Genomic DNA, 22,835 nt, shown 5'->3' with positions numbered 1-22,835 from the left:
AAGCTGGACACACAAATGACGAGTATGTTTCTTTGCAAACAAGCTGTTTTTTTTGTGGGGGGTAAATCTCACATTTTAAATAAAGATAACAACATAAACTTTGTACCGTTGCGAACAAAAATGGACGATTGTAATATTTTTTCAATTTAATAATTATACTAATGATAATTTTGGATCGTATTCCAAATTTGAATTCAGCATTCTGTAAGTGGATATTTTTTTAAAACAAAAATAATCCAAGAAAACTTTAAACTGTTTCGAAATATAGGTTTCCCTACTTTATAGATTCACCTGGAACTAGTTCACTGTTTTGTTGACGAATTTGTAGAATATATTACATAGGTGGTCATGATAAGGCATACAGTTCAAGCTGTACATACCCACGAAACCAAAAATACCATTTCCCATGAACAAAATACGAAATCGTAAGTAGCTATGAGCTTGAATGCAATAACAGTGCAATTAAATTGTACATTTGTATAATATGTATGTCAGAAATGCATTAAAGCTTTCACTTAACGACATTTAAAGGTGATTAATTACATTGACTCATAGCTTAAAATATTTACAAGTAAAATTTTGTTCAATTATGTACATGACTTAATTGACAAAATGTGTTATTCTATTGCCTCTCTTATCAACATAACATTATACATATGTAAGCATTAGGTATTGCAATTTACCGTCAAATTTCATAAACCGTTATAAGGTAAATTATTTTTCCTACTATTGGTATATCTTAATAATTTTTCCTACTATTGGTATATCGGTATTTACCGGTAAATGAAAAAAATGAGTGGATTAGATAATTAGTGATTAATTTTCCTAAAAACGTTGACCTACATATGTAGATTGAATCGTAAATAATTAAAAATAAATCACGTATGAACAATGTCATATAAATACATTAAAGTAAATTCGTAATAATAAATCAATTTAATTTATTTTTATTTTCAACCAATCATGTTTATTTATTTAAATTTTGGACTATTTGAAAGTTTCAATCATAATTGAAACAACTGTCTGATCGAGTTTATTGCGATTTGGTTGGTCTGTGTTGCCAGTGAATTTATTAATTTCAAATTTCTACATTTAACACTGAAAATAAACAAATTCTATAAAACCTAATCCACAATAAGCCATTTGCATCGATTTTTAATATAATATTATGCAATAATATGCCTATATACATATGTATGTAGTTAATTCGCGATTAACTAGTTTACGGTAAATACCGGTAAATTTTACCATTTACCGGTATACCGATATTGGAATCCCTAGTAAGCCTGTTGTAAATATTTATTTAATATTCAATGGATTTAAAGTAAGATTATTCTTTATAAAATCGCAGTACTTAATATAAAACATGTACATACATACATATGTATTTTCATGTAAATAGCACACTTATTTACACAATCAGAGTAAATATAATAATACATAATTATCACAATCATAATTAAAATACATACATATGTACATATATAAATTTATTTATATGTTAGATATTTTACGTAGTTTAAAATTGTGGTATATACTCGTACACGGTATAATGAATGTATGAGGATAAATATTGTATGCAAATGTGTGTAGGTATATTCCAGTTAGATTAATTATTAAATAATACATATTGTATTACTACCATATAATTTTTATACTTACCTACACATTTGAGAATTCCGTTTACCATATTTATGTTGGAAAGTTTAATAAATTATATTTTTCTATATAATAAATGTACGCACATGTTTATATTAAATGGGTATAATTCATTTTAGAATCATTAGCATGCGAATGCATTTATGGATTATATAATAAAAACAATGACGACTTGTGAAAGTGAATCCTTAGAACCATACCGGACTTCTATAAAAAATATACATATAAATTATTTTTGTTTTATTTTTGGCACTTACGAGTACCATACGAATTTATATTACGATGAATTTGCATTTGATTTTTATGCATGGAAAATCATGTGATCATTTAAATATGTTGATATACAAAAAAAATGATACACGAGAATCGTTCAAATTTTACGTTTACTCTATCTTAATATGAACATACATAAATATATATGTACATATGTTGAGGACACTGTTACTGTTATATTGAATTTAAAAGGCATGTAATTAATTCAAAATGATTTGTCATTGTAGAATTTTAGTCTACTGCGTATTTCAAACCGATCCAACAATAAATTATGTACATATGTAAATCCGATATCAATTGTGCGATAGAATTTTATAAAAAAATCGACTACGGCCCATTTTTTTAAGTTTCGTGGTTACTTTTTTTTATTCTGAAAATTTTTCTTTTATAAATATCATGGATAATAATTTGAATTTTTTTTAAATTATCATGATTTTGAAATTTTTTCACAGAAGTGGATTAAGAATAATAAAAAAAAAATTGTTTTCATCCAGTGGATTTATTGGGTATATATGTACATATAAGTTGATGTAATGAATTACCGGTTCGGTGATTATTGCTCACAAAGCGCTCGCCCAAAAGTCACTAAAATCTCTATAACGGAACATCAGGCAGCCGAAAAGTCCATCAAACTAACGATAACTATCATACTAACGAGAACTCGAGTGCCAAATATTCCGTATTCGCGATTTTCATGGCAAAAATTGTCTTTTGGGTGATCGCAATGTGCGTAATAATCCAATTACCGGTGGCCCTTACGGTATAAACTCTGAGTTGATGAAGACTCGAAAAATGAACTCGTACCAGGAAAACATCCCAGGCTGGAAGGTAATACAGAAAAAGTACGCGTGTGTGCATGAGATTTAAAGGAAAAGCCGACGAACGCGTCTACCCCAACTCCTAATATTGTACACACTCAGTCATTTTATCATTTTTCAACTCAGAACTTTATCAATACAGAATTTGTGCCGTAAGGTGGACCCATGAATAACATACTGACAAATTTGTATATCCAGTACAAGCGTTGTCATTTGTGTATCTATTATGTATGTACATAGACATATGTATATGAATCTCCACATCAAAGTACGATTTACAAAGTTCCACATAAAAATAAAATTTAGTTTAGTTTACTGTTTCGAACATTGACAGCAAATATACTGTATGTACATACATATATGTATATTACAGTCCAAGTTTTACTCTTGTTCGTTCATGAACACACGTTCATAGTTTGTTCATACATAGACTATTGATTTTAGTTTGAATGCTAACAGTCAAAAGCTATCTTCAAATATACGCACCAGGTGCCGCTTGACACTTTTAGCTGTCAAATGTCAAAGCACCGAGTATTCAAAAGGGAAATCCTATAGAAACCAAATTAAAATGATTTCCGTTTCGGCTACATACATACATAGAGGATGGAAGAAACGATTGAGAATACCTTATATTATAGTTTGTGCATGTATCAACTAGTTCGTTTGTCGATCTTTTCTTTTGTGTACAGTAAAACTGGTCAGATTGGTTCGTGTATGAACAAACTAGTATGTTTATGAACAAACGAAATGTGCACTTGGACTGTACCATATACATATATATATATATATATATATATATATATATATATATATATATATATATATATATATATATATATATATATATATATATATATATATATATATATATATGTACGTACACAGCAAATAATTTTGATAGATCAAATTTGCACTCTTGTAAAGTTCGAAAAATCTTCATTTTGTTTATCTACTGATTAATTATTTAATTCCATTCCAAAAATAAATAAACCGTTATAGTATGATTCATCAAACTGACGTACGATAATGAATTTCGAAAAATACATACAATATAATATGTACATATGTGTACGTCATTATTACACTCGTCATGGCATCAACATGCCATTAATAAAATAATATTAGTATCATGTATGTAGATCAATGATTAAGTGATTATTTGTTAGTTGAGACACCCAAAATTGGGAATTAGTATGTCCATCGTTGTTAACAAATTCTGCAAGATTATAAATTCCAGATTGATTTTGACTGATTTTGGTAGTATTACCTTAAAATAATTTATGAGCCGATTCCATACAAAATATGCACTATCAAAAATCAAACCTCTCCAATAAAATCAATAATCCATTCCCAGTCCATTCATTCAACTCGAAATTATAACTTCAATACATAACAAATAGTACAACATAAATGTTTGATATGGTGAAGTGCATTGAAAAATTGGAGTAAAAATACTACTTCCAGTTGAGAAAAAATATTTAAAAACAATAGTATCTGAAATTCATTATGCTTATTATATTTGAAATAGATTCAGCTCAATCCATTGAGTGATAAATAAAGGATGCTAAATAATTGAACTTTGGTTTTAACTATATTCACTTTCATAAAAAATACTGTACACTCATAAAAATTATTTTTTAATTTTCTTTAACCAAGTTTGATTTTTTTCTACTAAAATAGTTTTTTGTGATATCTTCTTATATGTATATACCGTACTCGTTTTTATTTGTGACAATTTTTAACCTTGTTTGTATTTTTTCTAGAAAAATATATGAGATACATGAAAAATATGTATATAATATATTTAATATGAGAAATAGCTCAAAAACATTTTTTTTTTAATTTTTCTTTATCTACTAGTAACAATAGAGGAAGTTTTGTGATCATGCGAAAATTCCAACTCGAGATTTTGACTTATAGAATCGATCACTGATCACGTTTTCATGATCTAGAAAAAAATGGGTGTGACTATGTATTTTGGGGATTTTTTAATAAACCCGAAGTGGGATTTTTCCTCTTAGAAAAGTCAAAAATGACCAAAAGACCACGATTGTTTCCTCACCCCTGAACGTATTATTTATGTACTAAGGCTGGTTGTCAGCATTATGGCTTAATGGTAACCTGTATATTTAGCACCAAGTGATCAGTGGGTTCGATCCGTCATACTTAGATTTGGGGGTATTTGTGACACCAAATCGATCGTTTCTTATCAGAGTTTGCCATTTTTATCTGATCATCGTTGAAACGCTTCCTTAAAATAAAACGCTTCATTAAAAAAAAAATCATCTTTCCTGTTGTCACAAATCTTCTGTATTTATTGTGTGTACAATTTGTAAAAATTATGTACAAAATCTAAATCCATAGATGCCTCAGTGGATTCATTTTGTAATTAATAAATTAATTATTTGTTATTTTGTGTTCTTCAGCTTCTAGAAATACAGTGATTTACATATGTAATAATAAAATGCTGCATTGTTTGTAATTAATTGTCCAGGAAGGTGCATTGGGATCTTCCTGTCAAGCCTTCCTGGTATATATCTATGTAAAAATAAAATAAGTTTATGGTCAGAATTCGTAAACCGGAAACAGTATTTTTTTTAAATTTATTTTATTATTTATTTATTTATTTTGTTTTTACATATATTATATATGTACCTGGAAGGCCTTACAGGTAAATCCCAATGCGCCTTCCTGGCCAATTACAAATGCAGCATTTTTATTACAAGTCGTTGAATTACGAGACGCTGAAAAACTCGCAAATTAACGAGACATCTATGAATTGTACATAAATTTTATTGTACATCAATCATACTTCAAATAGTGGTGACATAGTAGGTAGGAAGGAATTTTAGCCAATTTTTTTTCCGGGAACCGTTTCAACAATGAAATCAGAGAAAATTGGCAAACTCTGATAGGAAACGATCAACCTGGAGTCACAAATCCAAGTCTGACCAACAGCATACTCTGAAAAATTCATTTTCATTCGAGGCCCGAACCCAGGGATCGAACCCGGCGCCTTTCGACGCTAAGCAGAAGCTTAACGACCGAGCTATGCTGCTGGTCAAAATCCGATAATAAACATATGTTTAATTATCGAATTTTGTTTTGGGATCTTTTTATATTCCTCAAATATAAAGTCATGGGTTGGGCACATCCGAGTTTTTTTTTTTTTTTTTTTTTTTTTTTTTTTTTTTTTTTTTTTTTTAATATAATGTAATAAAAATAAATGTATTTATATTAGATTGGCATTTGTATCGGAACACAAACAGGATGTATGTAAGTTGTCATAGAAATTGATTCGCGGTCGTCGTGAAAATTCCGACAGCTTCCGGAAAATCCGTGGGGGGTTGGGGGGGGTGTCGGGAGGGGTCGGTGCGGGGGGGTGGGGCGGGTGGGGATTCAATTACAATATAAAGCGGCGACTTTGGGCGGCGACCATAGTGTAGCGTCAGTGTCGCCAACTTGCGGACGCGTTCTGGTCTCGTTCAAAGCTCGCTTCGCGCCCAAAGCTCGCTCGTCTCGGTTTCGGTTTCTCGGTTTCTCGGTCTCTCAGTTATGGACGTGTTCGTACGGCCCGACCTCAATCACACCCGACGCTAATTTGCTCGAAGTGCTCGAAGACTATTCAGTGCGACACGTGTTATTATTATTGTCAAAATTAAACAACATCACAACATTGTCAAATCCGGTGACTTCAAATACATACTTCATATAAAACGACGAAGATTTTATCGAGTGAGTTTTATCTTTTCTAAAACATATTGAATCTATACGGCAAATGTGAACAGACATATTTATATGTTCATATATGTATGTATGGAGTTCGGTCTTTCGTGTCATGTGAGGAGGACGTGCTTCTGCGTTCCTCCCGCTATTACTCGCTTAAACCCGGCTATTGCACGAAATTTAACTTAACCATCTAATCACTTATTTTACTAATTGCATCCTAGTATAATTTAAGTGTAAAAATAAACAGCAAATCGGTCGTAAAAAGCGGTTTTATATCAGTTATTTCGAAAAATTTTGTGCTAATTTTTGTGTCAAATCGGTGTCAAACGAGATACATCTCCCTACCTGAATACAAAAAAAGGGTCCTTCGCCAGCCAAGTCGGTCCCACAGAAGCAATAAATCTTCCACATAATTGCTTCCAGCCAAAAATCTTTAACGAACTTTACTTAATAGAATAATAGCAAACAGAAACGGTGTTTCCCAACTGTCTATCAGTTCTTTTTCATATTTAAATTATATTAAAGTAATTCGTGTAATTTTATATACTTTACTAAAGTTATTATTAAAATATTAAATTGCAAACCGCACTCACATATATAAATCCGTTGTCTCCAAAGAGGCGTCTCACGATAAAGATCTGTAAAAAAGTAGTATAACAATTGCTAATCTATTATTATCATAACTAACTACTTTCACTTACAAAGTAACCCTGTTAAATGGCATGTAATAACTCATAAGTGATCCAAGTGATACCTAGGATGACTATATGTCAAAGCTGACCACAGAGAAGAGTTTATGGCGGTAAGAACTCACTCCTTGAATGGAAATCTCTCTCAAGTACCGCCTTTTTCTCAACACATCTTGGATAAATGCGAGAAAAATAATATCCAAACCTCCAACAAGGTAAGAGTGACGATGGATGATAGCTTAGCTAATAGAAACCTGTATTTAGCCACGTACAATGTAAGAACGTTATCGAGTGAAGGAAGTGTGCTTGCATTAGAGAATGAACTAGAAAGTATCAAATGGGATTTAGTAGGACTTAGCGAAGTAAGACGAAAACAGGGAAACCAAATAATCCTAAAAAGTGGTAACTGTCTCTACTGGAGAGGGCTACCAAATGGTAGAATAGGAGGAGTAGGGTTTCTTATCAATAAGAGAATAGAAAGAAATATTATAGAAATAAACGACATATCGGAACGTATATGCTATGTAGTATTAAGAATCTCGAGCAGGTACACTTGTCAAATCTTCCAAGTGTACGCCCCCACATCTAGCCACCCAGACGAGGAAATAGAAGACTTCTACGAAAAACTACAGGGCGCATACGATAATAGCCGCCACCACTTTAAAATAATCATGGGCGACTTTAACGCAAAAATAGGACAAAAGGCAAACACAGAAAGAGCAGTAGGCAATTTTGGTACCGGCCAAAGAAATGACAGAGGCGATCGCCTCATAGAATTCGCAGAACACAACAGGCTCTTCATCACTAATTCATTTTTCAGGAAAAACACCAACAATAAGTGGACTTGGGAGAGTCCTAAAGGAGACAGAAACGAGATCGATTTCATCCTAACAAATGCCCTGCACTCCGTTAAAGACGTTAGTGTTTTAAGTAAAGTAGATATAGGCAGCGATCACAGATTAGTCCGTGCCAAGATGGCCATTAATATAAATTGCGAACGTAGGAAATTAATAAAAGGATGCAGTAACTCTCCAGATTTCGCTCAACTAAGGTCTAGGAAAAAGGAATTCGAACTCGAACTTGGAAATCGATACGGGAAATTAAACCCAGAAGCAGACATCGAGGAATTGAACACTGTAATTAGTTCGGTTCTAACCTCAACAGGTAAGAAATTAGGTGGTTTCAGGAAACAGATTAAATTAAGCAAAATTTCAGCGGAAACAAAAAACCTAATTAAGCATAAAAGGAATTTAGATAGGGATAATAATAAGCAAGAATACAATCTAGTAAATAAGGAAATTAAGAAGAGAATAGTCAGGGATGTCAGGGATTTTAACAGCAAGCTAATAGAAAATACCATTAAGAATAACCGTAGCCTGAAAAAGTGCAAACAGGATCTTTTCTTAGGCAAAAACCAAATGATCGCAATCAGATCAGAGAGCGGAGTAATAATTAGGAATAGAGAAGAAATCATAGACAGAGTTTACACGTTCTATGCAAAACTATACGAGAACGACAACGGCCAATTCCCCACTCTGGAATCGACACACGGCCAAAGGGTTCCTGCAGTATTGCCTAGCGAAGTAGAGGCCGCGCTAAAAACTGCAAAGAATGGTAAAACCCCAGGGGAAGATAATATTCCCATCGACTTACTAAAATGTGGCGGCCCCCCCCTAATTAATATCTTAGCTAGGCTTTTCAGCAAATGCATCCAGAACCAAGCTATACCAGAAGGATGGAATAACGCAACTATCATTTTAATACACAAAAAAGGCGACAAAAGCGATATCAAGAACTACCGACCCATTAGTCTACTTTCAGCGGTCTACAAGCTCTTCACGAAGGTTATTACAGAAAGGCTGAAGAATATCCTCGACGAGAACCAACCTATAGAGCAGGCAGGGTTTAGGGCAAATTTCAGCACAATGGACCACCTCCAAGTAGTTGGCGAACTAATCGAGCGCGCCAACGAATATCAACGGCCACTGTGCCTAGGTTTCGTCGATTATGAGAAAGCCTTCGATACAGTTAGTCATAATGCAGTACTTAACGCTCTAAAAACACAGGGAGTGCCGGAACCCTATGTGGGACTGTTAGCTACAATATATAAGAATGCCACAGCTTCAGTTAAAATTTTTTCAGGTACAGATAGATTTAGCATAGGAAAAGGAGTAAGACAAGGAGATACAATCTCGCCCAAGTTATTCAATGCGGTGCTTGAGGGAGTTTTCAGGAAATTGGATTGGGATACAGCCGGAGTAAGCATCAATGGTCGCTTTTTGAGTCACCTTCGGTTCGCAGACGATATAGTTTTAGTAGCTCGTGATTCAGCTGACCTACTTATCAGACTAACACAGCTGGACAGGGAAAGTAGAAAAGTAGGATTAAAAATTAACGTAGATAAGACTAAACTAATGTTCAATAGTTATTGCATGCCTGATAGCATCCCCTTAGATGATAAACCAGTAGAAGTAGTAAATAATTATTTATATTTAGGTCAAATAATTGACATGTCTGGTAGTAAAAATGAAGAGATAAAGAGACGTATGAAATTGGGGTGGAGTGCATTTGGACGGATGAATGCTGTTTTTAAATCAAAAATGCCACTCTGCCTGAAGAAAAGGATCTTTGATCAATGCGTTTTGCCAGTGATGACGTATGGATGTGAAACTTGGACACTGAACGCCAAGATGCAAAATAAAATCCAATGCACTCAAAGAAGTATGGAACGCTGTATGCTTGGCATAACGAGGAAAGACAGGAAGCGGAACACGTGGGTGAGAAATATGACAAGGGTAGTGGACATAGTGGATAGAGTGAAGAGATTGAAATGGCAATGGGCGGGTCACGTAGCTAGGAGGATGGACGAAAGGTGGACAAAAGAAGTGCTTGAATGGTACCCGAGAGAAGGCAAAAGAGTAAAAGGAAGACCGCAAGGAAGATGGGTGAACGAAATTAGGAAAATGTGCGGAATGAGATGGATGAGTGTTGCGCAAAACAGAGACGAGTGGAAGCGTGTTGGAGAGGCCTTCATCCAGCAGTGGATGGCGAATGGCTGTAAATGATGATGATGATGATATGTATGTATAACATGTATAAATGCCTCCATAGACAATGTACTTAACCATATGTCTACGTTGATGTAAATGATCTGGCACGTGCATGAATACATATGTATATTATAGCTTTTATATGTATTTGAGGAATCCAATATCAAAATTACGAGCTGCATTGTTATTATCAGTGCTGTGGAAAAAAGTTAAATTATGATGACAAAATATTACATTCACTCTGTTAGTCGTGTTGTATATATAATACATGGGATCTAATTAGAAATGCACGAAAAACCAAATATCGGAAGGCAAAGATCGAAAATCGAAAGATCTTAAGTCGAAAGAACAAAAAAAAAGGGTGCATGGTAAACGGTACACATACTCACTTAATTTGCGCGAGCAGGATACAACAGGAACAAGAGGAAAAGCCTGTTCCTCTTGTTCCTGTTGTATCCTGCTCGCGCAAATTAAGTGAGTATGTACCGTTTACCATGCAGCCTTTTTTTTTTGATCTTTCGATCTTTGCCTTCCGATATTTGCGTTTTCGGGCGTTTCACATTCGGGCCCGTGAGGTAGACCCCAATGCCTCCATAGGCAATGTACTTAACCATATGTCTACGTTGATGTAAATGATCTGGCACGTGCATGAATACATATATTATAGCTTTTATATGTATTTGAGGAATCCAATATCAAAATTACGAGCTGCATTGAAAGTGTCATAAAATGCATTGTTATTATCAGTGCTGTAAAAAAGTTAAATTATGATGACAAAATATTACATTCACTCTGTTAGTCGTGTTGTATATATAATACATACATAAGCTAGCCTCGTTTATAATTGAAATCAAAATCTAATTTTAAAAATAATAAAAAAAATTGGTATTATTTCAAAGTTGATTCCTATTCATCGACGAGTTTAACTCTTACTATACGATTTTTATTATGTCGTTTGAGCAACAGGAATGACTTTTTTCTTCTTATTGCTAGGTCAACTGAAATATTATACATTAGTTTTTCGAACAAAAACCCAAGTTATAAATCCATCGTTTCGTTTCAAAAAATTGGAATTAAATTTAAATAATTGATAGCAGTAAAGAAATTACAGATATGTGATTGTAGATTTGTAAGTGTGGTGTCAAAATACATACATGATCATAACGCGTGGAAGTATAAATGTATGTATAATAGATACAATATAATATATATTTTATGCTATTGTCGGCATCTGTTTTCACTCATGATGAAACATTGTTTATGATTCATTTAAATCGTTTGATCTTAATTGAAATTCTATGTTGCGCAATATTGTTGATCGGAAAACACGTGAGGCCTGCCAATTCAATGGTGCGACTTTTTACAAGCTTTTTATTTCAGAATTATTTATAAACCAATTTGGCATACAATTCGAACAAAATATTACGAAATTATCGGCTATTTATTTATTTGCGAATGCAACTTTTTTTTTTTTTGTTCTTGAACTTTCTAAAGTCAATTACCCCGATCGTTGGGTGCAACGGTTGTAACGGTGCGATTCGACCTTATGTCGTTGTGTGTTAACGTTGACAAGTAATTAAGAAAAGAATTATAAATATAGGAACAATAGTGTCAATTCCGCGTGATGCATTATCGATTTTTCCGTTCTTGTTCGCACATTATTGATTTATCATAGAGGAAATTATATTTGACAAGTTTGAGGTCGTCTACTGCTTTACATACATTTAATTACAGGAAATGTTGCTTTGAAGAGTTTGACACATTTTGTATATGATATTTGAAATTACTATTGCAATTTCTTAAAATATAATATATAAATATTAATTTATTCTTAATTTGAAGACCGCATCTTTTGATTTAATGTCAAGGAAATAAATTTAAAAGAAACTTGTAAACATGTATATTAAATTTGTATCAAAATTATTTCATATTTATGATAAAATTTTCTATTGATGAATTTAATTTTATTTTCAATACAAAGATGTGTAATTAAGTGAATGTTTTTTCTCTACCATAGATATAACAGTTGAATAGGTCGTACTTTCGAACTCGTCTGTGTATATACATGTGATTTATGGATATCAAACAGGCATAGATTAAACAATACACATAATAAAACCAAGCTTAATATTTTGTATTGATTTTTTCAATTCTATACTATAAAGTAGCTGTCTTGTAGTACAATATTTCCGATTTAGTTTTACTATATTGTATGGTTTCAAAATTAGTCAATAAATTGTTTTTGATTCTACATATAATAAATTTAAATCCTAAGAATCATAATTTCGAAATATTATATTATACAAATTACATTTATATTATATAATACAATTGCATTTTGCAATAATGCATTTCTGATTATTTTTCTTCTACTACATTTGTATATAAAAATGAATGTTTGTATGTTTTCAATTTAGAACCAATAAATTTAGTATACAATTTCGTGGTACTCTAAATATGACCAAAAAATTTTCATTTTTTTTTCAACTTTTACTTGCTTAAGCAACGCCGGGCAATTCAGCTACATAGTTGTATTATTTAAATGAAAGCTCAAAACTGCATTATTCTATTCTGAAAACTTTGTACATTATTAATAGACTTTTATTATAAATTAAGTAAGTAAATGAAAATAATTTATTGACACTAACCTGAATCGCTTTCGCAAAGATAAATCAATGTCACAACTAACATGATGAAATTGAATGTAATTAATTTTTCATTTTGATGACATTGAAATCGATCGTCATAATAAATGGAAACTAGAAACATTGCACGACTTTAATAGAAGCAGTTAAAATTTAATTAAATGCATTTCTGGAGCACATGGTTCGTGAATGCATTCCATACAATACAATCGATGTCGTCTTCTCCGACAAGCCAGTTCTAATATCGTTGTATTGTGATGTGAATGTCCCTGAAATTCATTCAGCTCTTAGCACCTACGTATCTTCGCCTTTGACAATAAATAGCGTGGAAAATGTCATGCTTCCGCATTATCTTTTTGTCTTGCATTGACACTGCTATTGCACGATTAGATTTTACGGCGAGAATTTCATCATAACCTCTTTTTATTGTACATTTGTATGTACATATACATAGTTCTCGTTTGTAAACATCAAAAGTAGTATGAATATTTGACCAAGCCATGTGCTCATTGCTATTCTATAATTAAACATTGGAAACTCATATCTGTATAAAATTGTCTCAGAAAATGCTGCAATGAAAACATTGTACATCCTTAGTTATTTAATGTTACGGGTATACTTTGTATTGATTTATGTCTAATGGTTACAATTTTTTTTTAATTCAGTGTGTAGGTATTTCCTATATTGTTAAGTTCATGTGATTTTTAGCCTTCTACTTATATAAATAGATACATTTTTATATTATGCAGAAATATATATTATGTATAACATATTCATATATTAATATGTTATACTAGCTAGTGTTGTGCCCGATGAAATATCATCGCATGGGTTATGGCATATCAGGTTATTAAATAAAAAAAAAATAAAAGAAATATGTCGGTCCTGTTTTTGATCCGCACGCAATTGTATTTTTTTCAAATACGTTTTGAATATATTTCATTTAATATTTATATTTAATTGTATAATATGAAAAAAATGGCAAAAATACCTACCTACCTACATATAAACAATATAAAAAACCTATAGAAAAATTAATTAATTAAATAAATTTTCAATAGATGGCGCTAAATGCTCAGAGATTTATTTCCCTAGAGGAAACATTGGTAGCAATCAGTATATATATATGTATATGTATAAGTTTTTTGTTGATTTGTTATCATGTTCGTATTACATTCGAACGTTTTGTTGGCAGTGTTTTAACTGTGACGTACATATGTATGTCGAATCGAAATGACTATTATCGTTATCTTACACAGACACACAGAATGGCGCTATTATATATGTATGTATATATGAGTCGTCTAGTTCAAAAACCCGGTAAAAGCATTTCACTCATTTGTTGGTAAACGCAGTTTTTCTGCCAAAACTTTATTTAGTGGATTTCATTTACAAAGTTTTATTTTAATGGAAGATATACTATTTAAAGTTATTTTGCAATTCAGTTTTTTGGAAAATTTTTGAGATTAAATGAAATATTAAGACTTTTTGACAGAAAAAACGATTTTGCCGGTGTTTGTTCCCGAGTTGTCCTTTCACGGCGATTCCGTTCCTTTGCTCACGATTTCTTTCGGATTGTTTTCTTTCTTGTATCTCCATCTTTGGTTTTTTCAATACTTCGAGACAGATCGTCCATGATAACAGCAATTACGAAAGAAATGCGGAATGACAGTTGCACCCAGGTAACTGGCCGAAATGGCCGCCATCTTGCCATATGCAGTGTTCTGATTGGCTGTCGGCAGTTTTGCCGTTAATTCGAATAAACAGAGAGAATTTTTGCCGTTCTTTGGAACAAAACAAGATTTTAAATATTTTTTTTAGTCATTTAACTTGGTTTTAGAAATAATTCAAGTATACAGTATTGTGTGAAAATATCCCTAGAATCGGAATACATTTTTATCTCAGTTTTGACCAAATATGCAGATACCGGGTTTTGGAACTAGACGTCTCATATTTGAAGCATACAATAGTATTACTGAAACAGTAATAAAAATTGCTTATTATTATCTGATATTAATTGAATTTATATGAATTGTTTGCATATAAATTAAATTAGAGTAAAAATTATAAAACATAATTTAATCGAAATCAAAAAATATATATTAAAATGACGTATCCATTGATGCCAAAACCACTAATGATAAAAAATAGCTCACCATAGTCAATATATGCAATAATTATCATTTTTGAAAACACTAATAAATTTTCAACGACATTTTCCGTTTAAGTAAGCTCATATTAACACAATAGATTTGCAATGTGTCATGGTGAATTTTGCATTTTTAGCGGTGTGAAACCGCAAGCAAATATATCGATTTATTTCAGAAACAGCTTTTGTTGCAACTAATAACTCCCCCATCAATAATCCTTTTAACAATGTTGGTCAAAAAAACTAATACTTTTTCAAAATTCTGCGAAAATCGCATATAAAAGAGAAAAGTTGCACATAGACGATAACACATTACATTCAAGTGCCGCCTGATGCACAACTAAACAATCATAAACATTTTATTTTATTAAGCGGTAAGCTAAAACAATTAAAATCATATGAACTTACGACTTATTAATTAAATTTTGACCTTTTAATGCAATATGACGATTGATAATAAAATACAATATTCAATATATCATATACATATATGTATGTATCTACATTTGTTATATTATATTATATACATACATATCCATATGAGATTTACAAAGGAACTAATTAAGTATAATTTTATAATTGTTGCAAATAATAATAATGATGTATTAAAGTATTTGCTAAAAAGTTTCATTTTATGTAAATATCGCTTTATAATCTTATTATTATATTGTTTAATACATATATTATTACTTTCATTTATTAGTTAATGCAATTTAATAAATACTATTTACTGAGGTGTTGTTTTTTTTTTGCAGAAAAGATCTCTCTTATTAAATTATCTTTACAAGCTTAAAGATGGTTGCCAAAAGTCAAGGTCCTGGACTGGCAGGATACGTGAACGGAGGCTTGAGCAGCTCCACTCAATCGGTCGACTCTCCTTCAGAACCTCATGGAGGTCTTCAGGGCAGCAACGAACTCATTCGTACGTACATAGTTCATTTTCGACTGTTGCATTTTTACAATTAAATTTATATAAATAAAATTAATATAAACTTAAAATTTAATGTAAACTTTCAACAAGCAAACCAAATCTGAACAACCTATCAGCAAACATTCAATAGACCCACCCGGAATCATTACAAGCAACAGACTAGATAAAATTATTTTGTATTATTACTTTACAGTCGTTGACGACTCTCCAGCTGTTTCCTGGAAGGAATCAGCAAAATCTGTGATACCGTGGGCAAAGACAAAGGCGTCAAAATTGTTCACAAAGAAAACCTTATATAAAAGACTGCCTATACTGGAATGGTTACCACAGTAAGTTCTAATCTTCGTATTTAACATATTTTATATAAATAAATATTGTATTTAAACGGTTTATTTTAAACAGATACAATGGTGACAAAGCAGTGGGAGATTTGATTGCCGGGCTCACTGTTGGTTTGACGGTTATTCCTCAATCATTAGCTTATGCAAATATTGCCGGATTGCCTGCACAAGTATGTATTACATACATACATATATCAGAATGTTTTCATATTCCATATAATGTATATATATAATTTATGTTTTTTGTATTTGTTTTTTGCAGTACGGTTTGTATGGGTCTTTCCTTGGTGCATTTATATACATATTCCTTGGTAGTTGTAAGGATGTTCCAATGGGACCTACTGCAATTGCATCATTGATGACCTACCAGACAGTAGGAAGTAAAGGATTCGGTATCGAACATGCCGTTCTTCTCACATTCCTGATTGGGGTGATTGAACTACTAATGGGTGTTTTAGGATTAGGTCAGTGTAATAATATTTTTAACATCGTAGTTCTTAAAAAAATACATATTAAAAATAAATTTGAAAAAAGACCTTTGATCAATTCACAACGTTAACCTTCTAGCATTTATTATAATCAATATACGGAGATATTGATTTCAAATAAACTGATGGCGTTCAATTGAACCTGTCATATCCAATAATATTGTATTGTATTCCTTGTCAAAAACAATATGCATACGTATAAAATAGCACCATAAAACATATTGTTGTTTTACTACCTTAAAAAAACTGATAAAAAAATTCATCATATAATTTGGTGTATCCTTTTCTGAAATATTACCATAATAAGATATTTTTTTTACATTTCAGGATTTTTAATAGACTTCGTGTCGGGACCTGTCTCATCGGGTTTCACATCAGCCGTAGCTTTAATCATATTGACATCACAAATGAAAGACATTTTGAGTATAACAGTGAAAGGGAGCACTTTCCTTCAGCAATGGGTATCAATATTTAGCGAAATTCACAATACGAAAGCTTGGGATGTAGTTCTTGGCATATGTTGTATTATCATCTTACTTCTCATGAGGGTTTGTTATATTTTTTAATATCAATTTTAATTTTGTCATAGATACATAATATAACGATATTGAAACTAACAAAACGCATTTAATTTCAGGTAATTGGCATGATTCAGATAGGTCCAGCAAACGATGAACTGAAAACGACCAAGCACAAAGTGATAAACAAAGCTTTGTGGATTTTCGGAGCGACAAGAAACGCTATTGTAGTTATAATTTGTGGTGCTATCGGATTTTCATTTGCGTATGATGGTAGTGAAGCACCAATGAAACTCATCGGTAAGAATTAACTGTATCTTACGTAGTTTTCATTTGTGGTCATAGTACATATTTAATTTTTATGTTGTGTAAATCTTATTTTTAGGAAATATTCCATCTGGTATGCCAAGCTTTCAATTGCCACCATTCAGTTATACTAAAGACAATTCCACGTTTGGTTTCTTTGACATGTGTTCAGATTTGGGCTCTGGTATAATTGTAGTTCCTCTCATCGGATTATTGGAGAACATAGCGATCTGTAAAGCTTTTGGTGAGCAATTTAAATACAATAATTTAGAATTTTAAGCATATCTGCATTAAAATGTTATTAATTGTATTAATATTAATTTCAGCTAATGGAAAAACTGTTGATGCCACACAAGAACTATTAGCGATGGGTGCTAGTAATATAGGGAATTCATTCGTTCAAGCATATCCTGTGACAGGATCAGTTGCTAGAGCTGCTGTAAATCATTCGTCTGGAGTACGGACTCCACTGGGTGGATTGTATACTGGTATGATTTACTTTCAAATATGTGTATGCATTTCATAATTAAAAACCACATAAATTTATTGTTGTAATATTTTAATATAGGGCTGCTCGTGATATTATCACTGCTATTCTTTACTCCATGCTTTGCTTTCATTCCGAAATCGGCATTGGCAGCCGTTATAATAGCAGCTGTTGTATTTATGATAGAAGCCCACGTTGTCAAACCAATGTGGAGATCGAAAAGTAAGTGAAATCTTTTTTAAAGAAAAATTATTTAAATGGACCTAATAAATATGAACGTTACTGACAAACACAATTAATTTTCAGAGTCTGATTTGATTCCTGGTATAGGAACATTTGTATTCTGCTTAGTGTTGCCGCTTGAAATCGGAATTTTACTTGGAATAGGTGTCAATGTAGTGTTCATTTTATACCATGCTGCTCGTCCGAAAATCTCCGTTGAAACCTTAACTGTAAGTGCATATGATATTTTACACATTTAATTTCAAGATATTATGACGGAGCAGCCATTTAATTACTTGCATATGTTTTTAATATAGAGTCGAGCCGGTGAGCAATATCTAATGTTGACGCCTGACCGCTGTTTGATATTCCCATCTGTAGACTATGTAAGAAAATTGGTCACAAAGCATTCAATCAAGCAATCCTTACCCGTTGTAATCGACTGTACACACATTTACGGAGCTGATTATACAGCAGCTAGGGTTATCCAGTCTCTAACTTCAGATTTTAAAACTCGTGAGCAATCTCTGTTCTTCTACAATTTGAAACCAAGTGTATGCAGCATATTCGAAGGTCTGAGTCCGATTGAATTCATTGTGTTTTACGAGTTCGAGGACATTGACAGATTACTCAAAGAAAGTTCCTGCTATAAACCGAAAGATATAAATATTGTTTAATAGCCTTGAAAAGCAGTAGTGTGGCCCGGTCCAAAGATTTCCAAAATGCATCAATGAATTCCAGTTAGGAATTCAGTAGAATGCTATTCACAGTGTGTTGAGAGTCTTCTGATTGGTTACATTATTGTAAGGCAAATGTATATATGTAGATTACTACTTAAGTGTACCTTTATTTTTTAATTTTATATATAAAATCAAAAGTTTTTTAGTATATGAAAGTGCTTTTATCTTCTAGATATTTAGGTAATTTGTACAAAACTGAGAGAGCTCAGGCTTTGCAAGAATTGTTATGGCTTCTTAAGGAGTTGAATGATTCCGGAAACTCTATAAAATTTATAGAATGTCAATTTTAGTGAGTGCTACAGTATTAATTAGATCATTTGTTTTATAAATGTTTCATTGATAGTGTGTAAAATAATTATTTAATATACATATATGTAGGTACATTGTTATTATGTTTATGTTTTTTGTAAGCTGTAAACATGAATTTTAAAATAATTTATTTTTATGAAGTATTCGTTAGCCAATGTGATACAAAATGTAAATTGCATTTGTACTTATTACACCGATGCAGAAGATAATCAATAAACCAAATGTGTCAACTTGACAAATTATAATTATTGTAATCTCTAGTGTAAATTACATTTTTATATAAAAGATTCAAATAATTAAGTTGTGTTCCTTAATTTCATATTAAGCCAATATCCATCTTTAGATTCCAAAAATAGAGTAGTCGTACTTATACGAATTGGAATATGTGTTTTTACACAGGGGTTGAATTCAAATTTTGCCAGAAAATGAAATATCAGCGCTTTTATTTCCATCAGTGCAAATCGAGCACCTAAAAAGTGAAAATTAATAATATATCATTAATAAATTTTATAAAAAATATTTACATTATATATCATACCAATGCAATTTCTGGGTCCTGATCCAAATGGCAAAAATGTTTGTGATTTTATATTTCGTTTATTCTCTTCTGAAAATCTTTCTGGGTCAAATTTGGTAGGATTTGGCCAATATTCTGGATTCATATGTATGGAATTTATCGGTATCCAAATTCCACTATCTTTTTTAATCTAAACAACAAATTTCATGCAATTTCAAATACCTTAATATTTATTCCAATTACGAAATCAAACAATATACATATGTATGTATGTATATTATATAATACCTTGAAGCTACTAGTACTATTTTTGCTTACTGGTCCCAAATCATATTCTTGAGTGCAAAGTCTATTTACAAATGGAATAGGTGGCCACTTCCTTAATGCTTCTATGAATTAATAAATAAATCAAAAGTGAAATGATTAAAACGATAAAGTTCTATTGAAATTGGACAAATAAATACCTGAAATCACCATATCCATGTAATTCATATGTAATAAATCGTGATAAGTAACTTTACCACCATTTTTTGAACTTATTTCATCTATTTCTGTACATAATTTTTCTTGCACATGGGTGTTTATAGCCAGCTCGTACAATAAGAAACATAATAGTGTTGAAGACGTTCCAAAACCAGCTAATATAAATACCACAGCTTGTGCAATGAGATCATCATCAGCCCATTCTTAAATAAGATATTAACAATATAAATTATAAACGATACAAATACAAATAATTATAGGATAAAATAGAAGTTTGCAATATTAACTGATATTTGATTTTCCTACTGAATACTCTTCAGTAGATGCAAATTCTTTGTTTTGGTATTCTTTAGAATCATCATGCTTTAATGTGCCTAAAAGATTAAGTAATTGTATCAAACTGTTCATATCATTAATTGCTTAAATATATAAAGACTGCTTTGTGCACCTTTCTTTGCCTCGTTGAGTAAATGTACTACATCTGGACGATACTCTCCACTTATTTCTCGCTTATTCATTGTATCACTCACCAAGCCCTTCAAATAACTGGTTGAACTTTCTGGAAATAGGGGAATTCCAAGTGCCTATTAGAAAGAAATAAACATTCAAAATATGCTTTTTAATACAAAATAGATACAATTAAAAAGTATAATATATTACTTTCATAAGTTTAGGAAACACTCGGAAACCAGTGAACTTCAAGATAACTGATAAACTTTGTTCAGTTAATAGTGACGCTTGTTTGTAAAAATAATTATCTCTATCTCTTAAAGAATCGACTTCTAAGCTGAATGCCGTAGATGCTATCACATCACTTGTGAAACGTGTTGTTAAATCTCTAACATCTAAATCAATTCCACTGTTTGCTGAAATTAGATTACTTGGTTGAAAATCGTATATATATATATATAAATAATTATAACATAACTTAATTTAAACTGATACGCAATGCTATTTTATTTACATTGACTGCATTCGGATTCATAATGCGATGTAAACTTGTCAGCGCATTCAGTAATAAAGTGAAACATGTTTTTCATCTTTGAGCTTGTGAAGGCTGGGCTTATTGTCGTTCGCATTTGCCTCCATTTATTTCCTATAATCAGTATCAAAAAATTAAGTTAAAATGAATAATTACATTTTTCATATAATAATAAATTACATATAGTAAACTACACTGGCAAAAATAAAATGTTTAACTAGAGAAGTTTTATAACGGTGATTGAATTACCTTTTAGTGAAAGTAAAACCCTGCCAAATACGGGATCAATCTCTTCGTCAATTTGAAATGGGATATCATGGAAATGATCAAAATCTTTAATTGTAACCATTTTTATTAGCTCAGGGTCTCTAATGACGATTGTTGGAGAAAAGAATTCAAATATTCCAACATACCTATAAAATTTATATCAGACATATTCATATAATAAACATACAAATAAACATTCTACTATACAATTCAATAAAAAAGTGGTAAAAAATAAAAAAAACAAACAAAAATCAGGTTACCTTTCATTGGGAAATGAATCATAAACCCGTTTCAATGCTGTGGCAAGATGCTCAACACCAAATGTTGCTTTGAACAAATTTCCGAAAAATGGAACCGGTCTAACAAATTTAATGCCCGTTTTAGAAAATTCATTAAATTGTGCCACGGACCAAAGAAAACCAAATAAAAGCAATGTCACAATTAACACAATTGTTATAAAACCAATCATTTTCAACAATCACTAGTCTCAATCACATTTATTTGAAAAATAGTGCTTACAAATAAATCTATACGATCGAACTGGTTGCTGGATCGAAAATATGATAAGATAAGTTTGAAAAGTAAACACCTTGTTATATTGGTATATTAGGTGGATTTCATACTGTGACCACGTATTCCAATTCTAAAAATAAACAGGAAAATATTGTATGAATTAATTATATTACTTCAGCCTTGTTGTGGATGATTATTTTACCAGCTTAACAACCTGCACGCCGTTTTATAGTGGCAAAAATAAAACATGCTCATACCAGTATCCAGTTTTCTCTGTGAGAATCAATATGGTCACCCTACTTTAATTAGTATGTACACTTAAATATGCTCGGCACTTATTTCGTTTAACGCAGTAACGTGAAATTCAAGCGGATTTTCTATATACATACATAATTGTCCCAAAATGTGAAAGCTTAAATATAATATTTATGTAAGATGACACGAATGAAAATTGTTCATTCAAAAAACTTCACTTAAAACTATCGAAAATAATCACTATGATAATTGTATTAATTATTTATGTAAAATTTGCTCAAAATATTTAACTAAAAACTATGAATTAACACACCATATGTAAAATCATAATGTAAAAATATCTCTAATTGCTCAGTTTTTTTTTTCCAAAATAAGTTATTTTGTGAAACATGTATCACAGTATAGAATAACAATCGCAAAGTGAAATTAATATAAACCTTCTAAAAACTTTAAAATGGGAAACG

At 31.4% G+C, this 22,835-nt stretch overlaps 2 protein-coding genes across 3 annotated transcripts; one reads left to right on the top strand and one right to left on the bottom strand.

The window, feature by feature from the left end:
• The first annotated feature begins 358 nt into the window (after nt 1–358).
• Nucleotides 359–19,653, top strand: Esp (Epidermal stripes and patches). Of its 2 annotated transcripts, none has more exons than XM_077428780.1 (12): nt 359–425; nt 15,768–15,934; nt 16,137–16,272; nt 16,346–16,454; nt 16,547–16,748; nt 17,100–17,320; nt 17,410–17,590; nt 17,676–17,840; nt 17,923–18,084; nt 18,165–18,305; nt 18,390–18,535; nt 18,623–19,653. In XM_077428780.1, exons 2-12 carry the CDS (start codon nt 15,808–15,810, stop codon nt 18,980–18,982), a joined length of 1,950 nt encoding a protein of 649 aa, XP_077284906.1. In that variant the 5' UTR covers nt 359–425; nt 15,768–15,807; the 3' UTR covers nt 18,983–19,653. The 2 variants fall into 2 exon arrangements, with proteins under 2 accessions (XP_077284906.1, XP_077284907.1); XM_077428781.1 differs by lacking the exon at nt 359–425 and adding an exon at nt 6,188–6,485.
• On the bottom strand, nt 19,467–22,246 carry LOC143910352 (cytochrome P450 9e2-like). Its single transcript, XM_077428782.1, has 10 exons — nt 21,864–22,246; nt 21,586–21,749; nt 21,319–21,450; nt 21,015–21,220; nt 20,803–20,938; nt 20,642–20,728; nt 20,336–20,557; nt 20,160–20,260; nt 19,893–20,061; nt 19,467–19,823 (listed from the first exon to the last, which is right to left on the bottom strand). Exons 1-10 carry the CDS (start codon nt 22,070–22,072, stop codon nt 19,651–19,653), a joined length of 1,599 nt encoding a protein of 532 aa, XP_077284908.1. The 5' UTR covers nt 22,073–22,246; the 3' UTR covers nt 19,467–19,650.
• Between the last annotated feature and the right edge of the window lie 589 nt (nt 22,247–22,835).

The sequence above is a fragment of the Arctopsyche grandis genome, chromosome 4 (assembly GCF_051622035.1).
Source record: "Arctopsyche grandis isolate Sample6627 chromosome 4, ASM5162203v2, whole genome shotgun sequence".
In the NCBI taxonomy this organism is placed as follows: Eukaryota; Metazoa; Arthropoda; class Insecta; order Trichoptera; family Hydropsychidae; genus Arctopsyche; species Arctopsyche grandis.
This window is presented reverse-complemented; position numbering and strand designations above follow the sequence as displayed.